A 16,350-nucleotide genomic window follows, 5' to 3' on the forward strand; every position below is an offset into this window, starting at 1 on the left:
ATATATGAAACTTCGACTCATCTGTAAACAAAACTTTTTGCCAAAAATCCATTCCTTTTTCCCTGTGTGCTTTGGCGAACTCCAGGCGAAGTTTACGGGTTTTTTTCAGAAATAAGAGACTTTTTTCGTGGTGCTCTACTATAAAAGCCGTTTTTGTTCAGAGCTCTTTGAATTGTTCTTGGATGAACACACTTGTTGGATGAGCTTGCTATATCCTCGGCCAATTTCGGAGCAGAAAATTTTGGATTTTTGCCCACTTCTTTTAGAATGGTCTGGACTGTTGCACGTCTTTAAGATTTAAGATTTTTCAAATTTCGCCATATGATTGCTGTGCTGAATAACTAAATTTCTAACGTCAGCTGATATTTCTTTTCGAGAAGCCATTGTAGATGCTTAAATATTCAAATTACAACTAAAATCAATATTGGCAAAGTAACAAACATAAGAAAAATAAAGAAATAGACAAGCGGTATTTTACCGTTATCACAACATAGGATATCAGAGTACAAGCTACGAAACCGGTTCTATATGTACACTTTTGTCAACGCTGTCTTTGCGTTTTTTAGCATATTATTAGAAAAAGATTTCAAATGAAATTGCATAAACACATTTTTAAGCAAAGTGTTTGTACTTTGTAAACAGCGAAAGGGAGGGGTGTATGTAGACTTCTGTCGGCTACTGTATATCTGTATCGTCATTGGCCGCGTTTATTTATTTTTGGTGACGTGCGCTGTATTTTAATATTAAAAAAAATAAATAAAAAAATATATATTTATTCTACGCTTATCTAATAATGCTTGTGAAAATTAATTAATATGTAAACTGTTGGCACAGGCATAGCATATTTATGTACATAGGGGGAAGTGGCAGTTGGTCTTCAAACGAATTCACTTAGAGAGTTGCCGATCCATTGTGATAACTTATGTACATAGTAAATATATAAATATTTCTAAATGTGCCGAATAAATGTATGAATAGGCTATTTTATAAGCAGCCAAAAACATCAATGTCAATACCATAAACTTCACCATTCAGCATGGAATACCCAGTGAAACGACAACATATATGTAAGTCCATCGATACTGTTGAGAATCAAGACGAGGTTGTCAACTATCCAACTGAATTTTTGAATTCGCTTGATTTGCCAGGCATGCCGCCGCACGTTCCTACCCACCATTCTTTTTAGAAACATAAATCCACCACGACTTTGAAACGGAACCAGTTTCTCCGCCAAGAAAATGATGAACAATGTTATCGAGGCAACAATTTTGACTGGAAAATTCAAAGGTGAAGAAGTACTGTTGCCACGTATCCCAATGATCCCGACAGATATGCCATTCGAATTCAAACGTTTACAGTTCCCGGTGCGACTCGCTTTCGCAATGGCTATTAACAAAGCACAAGGACAATCATTACAAGTATGTGGTTTAAATTTGGAGAATCCATGCTTCTCACATGGACAGCTCTATGTGGCTTGCTCACGTGTAGGATTTTATTCGTCTACGCACCAGATGGAAAAACAAGGAATATTGTGCATCCCACAGCACTTCAATAAACATCGAATTGAAACTAAACTTTGTAATGTCACAATTTTTTCGAAATAAACAAAATCAATAAAATGGTTTAGAATGAATTGAATATTTGTGTACTGATGTTTCTTTAAAGTTATTTTTCTTAAATTTATATTAGTTGTTGGCGTAGCAAGTAATCAATAAAAAAATAAAAAATAAAAAATTACAATACATTCTGGTAGAGAGGGCAAAAAAAAATATGCAATGGCTCAGAACTGTTCATTTATTGCAAAGAAAATGGATGGCATTCTGTGTAAATATAAGTTTTGTATATTATCAAAAAAATTTAAATATCCGTGCACAGGTACATTTATTTAAATTATGTACACCCACTCCTCCAGTACTTTCAAATTTTCCATTTCTTTTTTTTTTGCTTTAAAAATTCATTTACAACCTAAAGAATATCTTTTCAATGTTTTAAGTTTAATAGAAAGTCTAAGAAGTTCCTATAAAGTCAGTGCAGTGATGAGCTTTGAACGAAAGATGAGTCAAAACGAACACTTTAATTGCGGTTTTCTCGACATACGTTTTTTTCGCGCTGTTGAAGATAACTCAAAAAGTAATCAAGATATCAACTTAAAATTTTGCAGGGATATTCTCTAATATAATATATTGGTCTTTGCATGTATCTCAAATTTTATATTAATTATCACTAAAAATATTGTTTCGATCAATTTGTTTATAATAAAAGTGTATTTTTATTCTTTTCCACTTGAAATTTTAATTTTAATTTTTTTTTTTTGTTAATTAAGTGCAAAGCAGAATAATTTATTTTAGTGAAAATTTTTTGTGTGGTTGATTTCAGTTGATTACAAGAGGCTGTACATTTCACACGCAAATTAAAGGAGCCACGTTTGAGTAGCTGTGGCGCCGCCATTGTTCTTGTTTTTTTGTATTTAAAAAAATTTTTTGTATATTCATTTAAGCATGAATATTAATATTTAATTTATTTTAAGATAATAAATTTTCTCAGTTTTTCGTAAAATCGTATTAAAAAACTCGTTGTCTGGAGGAGCTGCCCTCCTTAATTTAAGAAGAAAATTTATAACAAAAACCAACTACAGCGTAGAACGACTTACAACTTATTTCGTATGCTTAGATAAACTTAAAATTTTTGAAAAATTGTATAAATTGTATAAAGATTTTTACTAAGCTCTGAGCCACATTGCGTGTAAAGTGAATGTTGTTTAATGGAGGTCATAGCTCCCATCTTTTTTACATTTTTAGGGTAAATCTGAATACGAAAATAGGCGATACTCACATTTTAGATATATCACGCGCTCAACAGTTTTATGTAAAAAACTATGGGACACATTTTTGTGGGACACTTTAACCCTCTAACTGCTCAATAAATGAGGGTTTTTCTGCCTCTTTTGTGGGGAAATGCAAAAAAATACTTATAACAGAAGGGTATAACGGGTTAAAATGTACTATACAAATATTTACCGTAAAATTCTAATCGAAATCCCTCAACACATCAAAGCTCTAAAATGTCAAATTCGATAAACGAATATTAACAGTTTAGAGTAATTTAAACGAAATTTTACTATTTAAAGACCAAATAAATAAAAAAATTAAATGAGCTGCTCTGTTACTACTACTACTACTATACTACCTGTTCAAAATGCCTTGGTTTTGATCACAATATGAAAATAAATGAAACATTTATAATATGATAAAGAAAATATTTGACTGCATAAGTAGAGTAGTTTTTTCACGCACATCGATTATAGCAGAAAATGCGTTTAAATATAATATAACTTTAATAAGCAGAGTGGAGAGCGTTCTCAGTATCTACTACTCAAATTTTTCTGATGCCTATACAGTACTGGTAACAATGCGGACCCTGTGGTCTATGTAAGATCTATTCAGACCAACCAGATTACTTAACCTAACGTAATTATCATTCAGAGGTCCGTAAAGAGACTTGAAGTGTAACTTGGTTCAAAAATTATGACACTTCGAAAATTGTCCTCATTGTTCGACCATTTCAAGCAGGTAATGCTGACCGTCTTGTCGATGATATTGATGCGATAGGGTACATATACTTTTACATACATACATACATACATTCTGTCCTATGATCTGTGCAATTATTTTCTAAACACCTTACTTCTTAGTTTCAGAAAGACTTTCGCTTCTTTTCTGTCTGGTGAGATTGTTCTTGATAATCACCTCAATTTGTCTGGCAAAGTCCTTCAACTTTAAGTGTGTTGTTGTTGTCGTAGTAGCCCATGTAGCCAACTCATTGCTTCAGCAACCACATAATTTCAAGCCTATTTATTCCTCGCGCTCAATTATCAGTCTATGCTTATATTTCTCGTTAGTTTTAAGATAGTTACAAAGAGAGATATGAATGTATTGGCAAGCAGAAAACATTTTTAAATTTATTTTTTTCATGATAAAGGTATTCACACTTGATATTTAAAAATATTACATTGAATATCGTCCAAGAAACTTAAATTTTTATTTTATTATAACAGCTTCTGATTTTCTCCTCCAGCTTCCAATTTATAAGTACAATTTTTCGTTTCGCCTAATATTCATATTATTATTCTTCATGGAGTTTAAAAATTTTAATAATTTTTTGATATTTTGGTAGTATCTGTTAAAAAAAGCATTTGCCAAAACTTCTAAAAATATTTTTAATATTTTTTCTCTAAGAAAAAACGTGTCTCCAATTATTTTGTAGTTGTTAGTAAGAAATACTTTGACCAAATTTCCGAAATTGGGGTTCCGGTGGTCTAGAGCTCGAAAATTTAGGGTATTTTCAGGAATTCACTCTGCCAAAAGGATTTTTTTTTACAACAAATAAAATTGAAAAACGATATTTTAATTTTTTAGCTTCTTTTACATACAAATATAAATTTTTTTTTTTAATTTTAAAAATGGCATTGAAGTTGACCCTCCCGAAAAATTGGCCCTGGACGGTGTTGCCCAATTTGGCTCTTCTTCAATATGAGCTATTTCCCGTACTAGAATAAAAAAAACAGTTGACAAAATGGCGTGGCTTTGAATTTGACAGTCTAAAAATCGGGGTTTTTTTCAGGTTTTTTTCAAAAAATACAAAATAAGTGAAATAATGATATAATTCTAGTACGGGCAATAGCCGTTGATGTTGTGAACAACTTATTAAAATTTCAGATTCGGTTGTAAAGTTTTTTTTTTTTGACAACACCCGACCGAAAAAAGTCGTTTCGAGACAAATGAGTTTGAGGACCGCTTTCCACCTAGTTAATGGGCTGTAGAAGCTATAATATTGGGAATTCACGCATGAAAATTTCACAGTATATTTTTAAGATACTACACTACACTTTCGAAATATAGAAAAAACAAAAAATTGAGTTTTTGAAATTTCTAACTCACCAGGTCCTCTTAATAAAAAGTCTTTCAAAAGTGACGCCTGGATATCAGTAGTGAATAATTCCTAATAATTTTTATTTCATCATCTTTGACATTTGTTAAGCAGACAGATGTACAATTTTACATGATTGAAATTATTGAAACTAATTATGAAAATGGTCGATATTTAAGAACAAAATGTCGCAAAATTTCTGATTTTTTTGGTGAAATGATTCCTAATATTTTTGTTCTGAAAAAGTTGACAATGTAAAGATTGGTGAAGAAATGAAAAAATTTCAAGAAACTGGTTTTGTTGAGGACCGAAAAAGGATTGACAGACCAAGAACTGGATGTTCTGTTGAGAATATTACTGCTGTAGCGCAAAGTCTTGCTGAAGAGCCGTCAGCATCGCTATTTTTATATTCAAACTTCGCAACAATTAAAGATTCATGAATCGACTGTTTGACGGAATGAATCGAATTAGAAAATGAGCTGATGAGAATTTCTGTCACAAAAGCCAATTTTGGGGTTATGAAACTCTTCCAGGAATCGGTGTATGCTTCTAAGACTTGAAAAGAATAAATACAATGAGCTGGATTAATTTAAATTAATAATTTGGAAAAATAAAAATAAAAATATATTTTAATACTTTCTACGTTTCTACAGTAAAAAAAATAATTACATCTAAATAAATATCGATAATAGAAAATAAAAAACTAATCGTAATAAAAGTAATGATAATCAAATTAATAAATTCAATCAAGTCAAAGGCAGGAAATAAAACCCAACAAATATTCAATAAAACATCAAAAGTAGTAAATAAAAAATGAAGAAATGTGTGAAAGTCAAATAAAAATATTTATAACGAAAATGTGTTTATTTATCAAAGCAGCAGTTGAACAGCAAATTTATTTACATTAAATAATCAAAAAGTATTGTGTTGAAGAAATGTGGCACCATGTGAATTTGCTAAGAATTTATAAACCGTGAAGCGTTTTTTTTTTTTGTACCGCAAATCTGAAAGTCCCCTTTTCTCTAACAAAGCAGCTGCCCAGCGCACCAATAAAAGTTAAGTAATCAAATTGTTTACGTTCAAAGGAAATGGGAGATGAACCCGATCGCAGAAGCACTCTACCAAATGGTAACAGTGATATTAATGGCCCACACAGCATCATTAATCGTAGTAGTAGTAGCAGCAGCCTCAATACCGGCAACAACAATGTTCGCAGGAACGAACACATGGCTAACACAACGGTGGTGAGTGACGATCGCGCCACAACAAGCCGTGATGCTGCATCACAAGCCGCTCATTCAGCGCCCAATGGGAAGGAAATAAATTCGAAAGGCATTTACAGAGTTGGAAGTCGTGTCCTATATCGTGCCAATTCCATGGCCACCACTGCGTCACAGCTGCCCAAGACATGCATGCAAAATACGAATACCTGGTGTCTAAGGCAATGGTGTAAATTGAAGCGATTGGTGGGGCAAAGACGACGCGTGGCGGATACGCCGAATACGCAGGTGATTTGTCAGCTTTGCCGTAAGGTTTGTGATCGCGTCGCAGAAGTGCAAGCAACTTCGGGTGCAGAGAATCATATGGAGCCGGCAACAAATACGCCAGGCGGAGAGGACATGACGGACTTTGTGACGCGAAGAGTGCGGCCAGATTTCTACTGCTCTGCCTGCATGGCAAAGAAGAAATGCCAAATTGAACGGGATACAGCGTTTACCTGTAAGTGGTAGTTTAAATGTTTTGTTTTTCCATTTCACTGTAAATTAGTATTTATAAGTATTTATATTTTTTTAGAGAATTTAGGGTTAGAAGAATTTCTCAAGTTAGTGCTTGACTAACACTAATTCTTATTTAAGTATTCGAATACTAAAGTAAGCGCAGGAAATTTTTTTGAGAAAATCAGCAAAAAATGTAGTCAAACTAAAGGGATGCCTCGATATAAGCAACCTTAGTGTTTTGAATTTTTTGGAGTTTTTTTAGAAACTTATAAGGTAGTTCAAGAGACCTGTGGCATTAATTGTTGTTGCGGTTTTTGGAATCTATCTAATAAAAGTTCTGATAATACATAGTTAACGAAAAGGTTCCAAGTAAATTTCTGCTCAGAAGTTGAAGGAGAGTAGCTTGCCAAATATTGAAGGTATCTGCTAACAAAATCCTCTTACATAATTGATTAAATAAAAAAATTTATAATAATGAATAATTATATATTTTTTTTTTATTATTTTTGATCAAAATAATTAAAAAAATGTCGAACTATTAATGGCAACACCTCATGTGAGAAAAAAATTCTTAATATGTTGTATTCTTATTTTTGATCGAAATAGTTAAAAAAATTATCTGACCTGTTACTGGTAACAGAAGCATGAGAAAAAAATGCTTAATATTTGGTTGTTCCTTTCGGTCACTAAAATGCCAAACATTGTGTCTATTACTTAAGTTTTAAGCCTTGAGAAAAAAGATACTAAATAAACTTTTGAAAATGCCTTGAAATAGATAGTTTAAAAGTTTATTAAGGGGTTAGCGGTAGTCAGAGGCCCGAAAAGCGATGATTTTCAATATTTTCTTTGCTAGTCAATTGCTTTATTTTACAATAAAACATAGAATTAAAACATCACGTCTCGACTTGACTGTAGTAAAATTTCAACAAAAAAAAAAATGAATAATTGTAAAAGTTATCGTTGTTTGTGTGGAGCCCGTTCCTCCAGAAGCCCCTTGCCGTGATAATCACAAGTCCTTGGAGGAGATTCATCTAAAATCAATCGAACAAAAGAAATCAGTTTTATTCATAGATAATCTTGTGTCTGATCGAAGCTTTTTTTTAATTATCAATATGGCGACCTCATGAAATATTTTTCAGATTTTCGAGAAAAAAACCGACAATTAATTGTTTAAAAAAAATCGAAATTTCGGGGAAAAAAATCCTTCGACCAGGCACGAGTTTTTTATGTTTTTTAAAAGCAGTATAAATTTTATTGAAATCTACCAAGCAGTTTTTAAGATACAGTAATCACAAGTTCAAAAAACATAGTTTTGAGAAAAACGCATTTAAGGTTTTGCTATCGATTCCGGAGCGCCCGCGCGCCATTTCTTAATTCTTGAATAAGTCGAAAAGTATTTGTCGGATTCACTTCAAATTTTCACACAATAGTTTAAAGATATTATACTTTAAGAAAATGCAAAAAAAAAATACAATTTGAAAATTCTGACTACCCCAAACCCCTTAAATGTTTTGTTTAATTTTGTTTTTTTGATGTATTTACAATATAATAAATTAAATATTCTACAAAAACAATACGACTCGCAGCACTGACGACGGAGGCCTTCTGCTGTTTGCCTAAAATTTTTGTGGTATACTACTTTAAACAAAATGACGGAAAGAAAACACTTTTTTACAGAAATTATGTATCTAACCCTAATACCATACCCAATGGTCGTTCGTGTCCGACCCGTTTTTTATGAATCTACTGCACGGTACATGTTTCATACCATTTGCTTATGATGAAATATTATTAAAATAAAAAATAAAAATTGAAATAATCTCCTCGGATATGTTTAGTTAAAGCTTAGAAGATACCCAAAGAATTTTTTCTAATTTTCTGTTGGCGTTATATAGAAGTAATCCCACCCATATAGAAATAATCCCATCGACATGAGATTAAGGTCCCAAATGGAACGACATGGGATTAGGGCTAAAGTTTGTAAGTTAAGCTTCCAAAATTTACTACCTGCCTAATTTTAAAAATTTATAAAAAAGAATACAACTTGGCGCTAAAACATTCTTTCTATCGCCTGTAACTTATATTAGCAAACAGTTGCTTTCCCGATACCTTTCTTTTGCTCTCTGTTGACACTACTCATTTGTATACAAGGTGTTGTTACTACAGCGACTTGATTTAGCTAAAAAAAATAAACAAAAGCCATAAGAGTACTTTCGAAACCTAGTGAGCAGCATTCAAAAATGTATAGCAGCGACTCTTATACCAAATAATACAATATACTGTACATAAATGTTCTCTGCGTTTACTACTTACACCCACACATACGCATCTTTGCATTCTGCTACAAGTATTTAACGTTAAACCGATTTGTAGTGTTTTTTCACTTTTTCTCTTGATTCACTGCTTCAAATATGTATTGTTTATTTTCGTTGCCTAATTTTCTCTCTCCACTTAAATATTGAGTTCTCGCTCTCTCTCTTTTTCTCCCTTGCTGTTACTACTCTTGTTTTTAGTTTCTCTTTTACTTTAATTGCTCAATCTACTCTCATGCGTTGTGAAGTTTTAATTATTTTCCTGCTCTTCGATAGCTGCTACATTTTTGTTCGTTTTTGTTTTGCTCCAGTTGTTCGCGTCAAGTTTAGTTAAATAAAGTGTGTGGTTTGCGTGTTATTTTCATAGTTTTTCGTCGCTTAAACAAATCCTATTTGTTGTCATTTCATTAACAAAATGTTTTAATTAATATTTTTTTTATTGATTTAAATTTCTATTGATTTTACGTTTCTTATTAATTTTCAATTATTAATTTTCGCTTTGTTTATATTTTCGTATTTTTCTGATTTCAAATCAGGGTATTGCGTGGTAGAGTTTGAGGCTGTGGTATTATGTGTTTTATGCTGGAAGATCTATAATGGGAAATAAATCTTAGGCCATTTAAGCTCCGCAGACTTATTCATTCTTTATTATTTTTTTCTTCATTTCAAAATAAAAATGATACTCGAAAATGTCGTGAAAGAATCCTAACAAAGTGCTACTCTTCCTTTGACGTTTTGTTTTAGTAATAAACTTTTTTCCAAAAGGTTGAAGACAGCATCAAGTCAGCACCTTCTGTTCGAGTAATCCGTTCTTCGAAGAATGTCTGAGGAACCACTGATTCGAAGACCTAAACAGGTTAGACTTATATTCGGTGAACGGACTGCTTGGGTTTGCCTGCTTGTTTTAATGACGTGTAGGATTGGCAAAATGGAAATTGTGGTTAAACTATTTGTAAGAGCAATCGGTCGAGCCTAAACTCAAACCTTCTTCCAAAAGAAACCTAGGTACACAAAGGACTTCTCTAAAGCTGGCCTGTCTCTTTACAAGCTTTCTTAACGCAAGTTACCCCAGAACTTGTTTGAATAAATTCAGCTTTAATTTTTATACAGTTTATTGAAAGTGTGGGCATAAGTCACCAAAAGGCAATTCTTTCGTTCGTTTTAATTGAATTTCTCTTCCCATCAAGTTGTTTTATTTCGTCTATAAGCATTCACAGGGATGATGATGCATTCTGCATATCGTGGGGATTCATTACTTCTCCATCTTATATTTCATCCGTGGCTGACGTTTACGAGTTCTTCCTCCTGTTGTTGCGCTCTTTCAGAAGGTGTACTTCCGTCGCTCGGTACTCTCTGTATACGAAGTTGAGAGTGTAGCTCCTTTCATGATGTGATACCTAATTAATATGTGCTGCGCATACTCAAATTTCTATATAATTTTTTTCAATTTTGAACGCACATTTCTTGCACCCTTTCCAGTGGCTAAATTTGCTAGATGACTACCACTTCCGAATAGCCAATTAGGCTGATTCCTTAGGTCGGTTTAATTCCACGATGATAGATTATCAGGTTTGGCCAATCTGCTATGGTGGAATTTTGGCTGCAGAGTACCTGGTACTCTGAGTACGTATATGTGAGTGTGTGTGAAATATGCGGACAGAATTCGGCTGCCGAACCCCCGGTGAGGTGGCACGTATTCACACATTCGTCCAATCAGTCGTTATTTAGACGGCAACGAAGTAACATAGTCGAATGCTGTGTTGATTTTTTTCGTATTTTACCAACACAATCTCAGTTGTTCGTAAACAAAACGCTGTCATGATCCCAGTGCCGTCAGCCAATCAGCTGATTCTTTCAGATTCGCTGAGAGCCGGTTAACGTTTTGATCTTGGCCACACCTCCTGAATTCTTTTTATCATACTATGGTTTTAACTTATCATCTTCGCTTAGATATATAGCTCTATTGTGAACTTAGGCTGGGAAGTCGTGTAGGCCAGAATCGGACTCTCATACGAATATAAAATTACCCCTTTTGAATTTCCGGGTCCTTTCTTACAGAGAGAGATTTTATCAGTAAGTCAAGGTTTTGTCCTGCTTCTCTTATCTCTGCCAAGCTAGTGAATCGCTTCAATTGCGAATTTGAGAATTTCAGATTCTGGCCATATTAGATTTGAAGATTTTGTATGTGTATGAGCATATTGATATTTTCAAACAACGTAAAAATTATCTATTAAAAATTCCCTCTTAAGCGCCAAGGGTTGTATGCCACTCTAAGCCCTTCCCACGGCAGTCGGTTCTGCGTTACCGGAACGATTCGGATTTAAGATCCGACGAAAGACTGCCACGACAGAAGCTTCCAAAAAGTTTATGAGGAATGTCTACGCTGTTAAAACAACAAAATATCGCTCTAAGAAACATCAAATATTGCAATAAGTCAAGGTCTCGTTCTTTTGAACCACTTACTGCCCCACATAAACTTTAAGAAATGCGCCAAGTTAGCAAACGAATGGTGTCCAAAGTGTGTTTGAGACGCATTTATTGCAACACTGATCATTAATATACAAAGAAGGCAGTAATTCAATTGAACCAGTTCATTATTCTAGAATCCTTCTTGATGAACTTGAACTGCTTTATCTTCCTATAAAAAGTTTGGTCCCTTTAAATTTTCAATTTTCATGAAAACCTTCTTTCATTTTAACTCTATTGGACGTTTTACTCAACTCGCATTCATGTGATGACGTCAACACATTCTTTGTAATGAAATATTCACATTCTTTAACGCAGCAGTGTTCTCGCAAGCGCCGACATTAATGTGTACGTATGCATGTATGTTCGTAGCTCCAACGATGTGGTTGGAAAAAGGACTCAACATGTGGTTTACAAAAGTTCCAAAGAAAATAGGTGACCAGAAAAAACAGGAAAAAAGTGGTATGCAAATATTTCACAGTCATGCAATGCGACACACATACACACACGAATACACCGAGTAATAAATGTAAACGGAGAAATACGAGTATGCAAATGAGTGTAGTGTAAGGATGCTTACATGAGCGCGTATTAAAAAGAACAAGGACTGAAGGACTATGGAGGAGGAAAATTGCATTACTTAGAAGTCAATAAAAAAAAAAAATAAAAAATTAAAAGGCTATTAACGATGGGTGAGGGAGAGAAAGGAAAATGAAATGAAATGAAATAAAGTGGTTATTTCAGCAACTCACAAAGGATGAGTATGTGCGTATTCATATACAGTAGCGAGCATAATTAAGTACATGATTATTTTTTTATATATTTTATGTTTACAATGTTTTTTGGGTCAAACTTTTTTTGTTTATTCTTTTCTTTTTGCTTTAATATTTTTCAATGTTCAATCGAAAACCACATAAATCAAACTTTCAAACTTTATACAAAATTTGGGAAAATTTAACAAATTTTTGTTTAAATTTAAAAATTTTTAATTTTAAGCTTTAGAAAAATTTCGAGTGTGTAGTTTTTTAGCTCATTGGATTTTGGTACAATGAAGTGCAAATTTTAAGCAGTTTTTGCTTTATGCAAAATTTGAAAAAAAAAATAAATTTTGATTTATACTTTTAAAATTTTAATTTTAATTTTCAGAAAAATTTCAAGCGTGTAGTTTTACAGCTCATCGAATTTCGATATAATGATTGTTAAGTTTTATGCAGCTGAAAAATTGCCTACATTTTTGATAATTATGTTTTCTGACGGCTCATTTCACTTTCTTCTATATAAAAAAGATTTCCTGGTGGTATAGAATGCACAAGGCCGCTTGCAAAAAAAAAAAAAAAAAACTTAAAAATCATGAAGTCCAAGTTTTAAAAATTTCACTTTTTATATCAGAAAAACCACAAAAGCCATCACCAAAAAGAGGCTTAAAAAAATTAAAAAGTATGAAATCCAATTTTTAAAAAATTTCGCATTTTATATGAGAAAAACCACAAAATCCGTCGCCAAAAAACATGCTTTAAAAAATCAACGCTATTTTTTATTCGCTTAAAACTTTCAGTTATCATACCAAAATTGAATGGACTATTAAATAAAACTGCATATTCAAAATTTTTCTAAAAATTAAAATAAAAAATTAAAAAAAAATAGATCAAATTTTGTTGAATTTTTCAAAATCTTATATGAAGCGTGAAAGTTTGAATTATATGATTTTCGGTAAAGACTGAAGGATATTGCAAAAAATATAACTCGAAAAACATGTAAATTATTAAAAAAAAAAATCATTAATGAAATCTCAGTTACGCTCGCTACTGTTTATACAGGATAGTTTAACCAGTATTTTGTTTGAAACTTAATTTCCTGCAGCTATAAATAAAATATATATATAAATATATACATATATATTAGGCCGGGTCGATTTGTGGGGAGGCAAAAAAATCGCTCATTACTCTGTGAAAATCATATTCTAGGGATCAAAATAAGAAACTTTGCCGAAGGAACCATACCTCTAAAACGAATTCTGATGCCCCCCAATTTGGGTCGAACTTTTTAGTTTCTTTTCTATAACTCACTTAAATTAATTTTTTCATTTACATACATATGTATGTATGTTCTGACTAAATAAGTTTCTCAAGAGAAAAAATAGATATTATTATAAATAAATAATAAATATTATTATAAATAAATAAAAATAAAGAAAAAACATAGCCATTTAGCTGATTTTTTCATGTAAAGGCCAAAAATGGTGATATTTTGAAATTGGGGAGCATGAGAATTCGTTTTAGAGGTATGGTTCCTTCGGCAAAGTTTCTTATTTTGATCCCTAGAATACGATTTTCACGGAGCAATGAGCGATTTTTAAATCGACCCGCCCTAATATATATATAATTGGCTCTTACACTCTTAACTCGATGTGCGGCCGATCTCCTTCTATTTGTTATATTCGTCTTTTGCGTTTTGTTCCAGATTTACAGTTGGACAGACCTACTGTGTTAAGCCGACTCCAAACGGCAAGTGGCTTTTTTTATGAGGAGCTATTTCATCACAGAAATACTCTCAGAGGTTTGCCATTGCCTGTTCGCTATTAGAAAAAAAACATTCTTTTCAATCATTTGGTGTTTCATGCACGGAAATTCGACCTTTCGAACACTTCCGCATATTAATCACGCACCAATCAATTCGGCTAAGACATTTACCCTTAACTGCTTCCGACAAGGGTAATAGATTACAAGGTTTGGTCATGCGAAGCAAAATTGTGAAAGTAACTTCGGCTGTTACGTAATAGGCGATTCGGCAGAATAATCCCCGCTTATTGCCCGCTAATTTCACACGCATTTTTACGCTTTTTCAATCAGTCGTCTTTCAGATGGCTACGAAGTAAAATGACCAATAGCTGCGTTGACTTGTTCTTATATCACCAACACAATCTCAGTTTTGTCGTAAATAAATCACTGTCACATTCCCTGTTACCTCAGCAAATCAGCTGATTACTTCAAAATCGCTTAGAGCTGGTTAATGGTCTGATGTTCTGGTTAACGGTGCTTCTAAATTCTCTCCACTGTGGCTTCTAGTTGATCAATCAACATTACCGATTTGAAATATTATTCGATTTTCGAATATTCGTAAAATTTTCCAACTTTGTGCAAGCCATGAAGTGAACTTCTGATACATTACGGCTGTTATTTCAGCCGCCAAAGGAAAAAAAAATCATAAGTTAAATTTTCAAGGCCCACTCTGTATTTGATTTTCTCATAATACCACGTGAAATACATAAACAAAAATTAAGTCTCTGCTTCCCTGCACTTTCTGCACTAAATTCCTAGTCTGTCTTAATTTGCTTGCTCCTTTCTCTGCGTGCCCACCAATAAACGTGAGCTAAGTCAATTTGTATTCAATATTTTAAGAACGGAAGGATATATAAAAAAAGTATACACAAACGCACACGTATATGCACATACATACATACACACATGCACTTTCTGAGAACGCTGTTGGTATGTAGAGAGAACACACAAACGCAGCTGTGGCGCAAGGACCAGGCTCACAGCAAAAGGAGGCGGGCGAGCGAGAAGATGTAAAATTTATATGCAAACGGAGCAAACCAAATGCTTCCACAATATTAAGTATATACGTACATACATATGTATGCAAGTATGCGTGTAGTTATAAACAAGTATTTAAAATCAAAGGAAAAAAGTCGTTTGGTAAGCAGCACAATTTCGTCATACACACAAATAATCACAAACAAACATATTTAAGTGTACACAAAGGACTCGTTTTTGCCGCGCTCGGGTGACTCGGTTGCGGTGCTTGAGTTGCCGTGTTGTCGAGCGATTGTATGCGAATATACGCGTAAATTCCAAAAACGTAGCTGTCTAAAGTACACTGCGAGCAGTGAGCAATTTGAATATGCACGGCGCGAAGAGAGGTGGCTCACCACAATGCCCGTAACAAGGATAACAACAAGAGATAAAATTGTTTGTGCTTTTTCCATTTGTTTGCAATTCACGGTGTATGTATAACTGCGCGAAGGCAAAAGCGAAAGCATATACACAGTTAGTTAACGTGTCGTTTAGCCACACATTTCTCTAGCGCATTTTCAGGCAGTACCTTTTTAGTGAGTGTCCTGTGCGGTGGCTGTCGAGCAGCAGCAATGGGTGCGCTGCTTTCACACCAAATATTCTTATATTTGTGCAGTGTGCTGAAAATTTTGCAAATATGCTATACAAAGTTGAATCATTTCTAAAAGTAAAATTATAAAATTAAGCGATTATTTGCAATAGCAGCTTTCCACAATTACATCACAATCTTACAAGGATAATGAGTATGCTCGCCAATCGTCTGCCGAGCCAAGTGTTTTAAGGTGCCAATGCTGCAGAGGCATACCTACATAATTGTCTGTGGTGTGGTGATAAATCAATAGCAAGGCCAAGAATGTGTCTTGGAAGTGATTAGCCTTGCAGTTGAGTTGCCAAATTGGCAAGCGGAGATTTTGCAAGTATTTTGCTGCCACAGGAAAGGTATCCGCCAAGGTGTGAGATGGTTTGGAAAATGAAAAAATTAAAGGAAAAGTGTTAAAACGTAATGAGAATTGGTTAAAAGTGAAGTGGGTACATCGTCTCATGCGTAGTTGTTATTTTCACTTTTGCGCCTGGGCGTAGCCACCTGCTGAGCAATTGTTCGCCTTTGCTTACATGTGAAATTACGACGCATATGTAGCCTTTTGTGAGTGCCATACATCCGGTGTAGAAGGCTATTTTTATGTCTATTTACTGCTCAAATACAATTAAAAACAAAAATGTGAACAGCCGGACGTTTCTGCCAAGCGCCAACAGTACGAAAATAAAAATGCGATGGCCTTCCACAACAGGATATGTGCGGCTAATTGGCGTTTTTCAGGCAGCCCAGCATTTTCATACGCCGACCGACAATGC

At 33.7% G+C, this 16,350-nt stretch overlaps 1 protein-coding gene across 7 annotated transcripts in view; it reads left to right on the plus strand.

The window, feature by feature from the left end:
* The window catches only part of LOC129246167 (probable phospholipid-transporting ATPase IA), a 142,878-nt gene that overhangs the window by 42,755 nt on the left and 83,773 nt on the right, over nucleotides 1-16,350 (plus strand). For 3 of the 7 annotated variants that reach the window (XR_008582444.1, XR_008582446.1, XM_054884743.1), the window contains exon 1: nucleotides 5,906-6,645. Coding sequence is in view for 4 of the 7 variants with exons in the window: in XM_054884743.1 (XP_054740718.1) it covers nucleotides 6,015-6,645 (631 nt within the window). In the remaining 3 variants the exon portion in view is untranslated. Of the gene's footprint in view, nucleotides 1-5,904; nucleotides 6,646-16,350 lie in introns of those variants that run through there. The other 4 variants (XR_008582445.1, XM_054884739.1, XM_054884740.1 and 1 more) reach the window with 3 other exon arrangements.

Source organism: Anastrepha obliqua, chromosome 4, assembly GCF_027943255.1.
Source record: "Anastrepha obliqua isolate idAnaObli1 chromosome 4, idAnaObli1_1.0, whole genome shotgun sequence".
In the NCBI taxonomy this organism is placed as follows: domain Eukaryota; kingdom Metazoa; phylum Arthropoda; class Insecta; order Diptera; family Tephritidae; genus Anastrepha; species Anastrepha obliqua.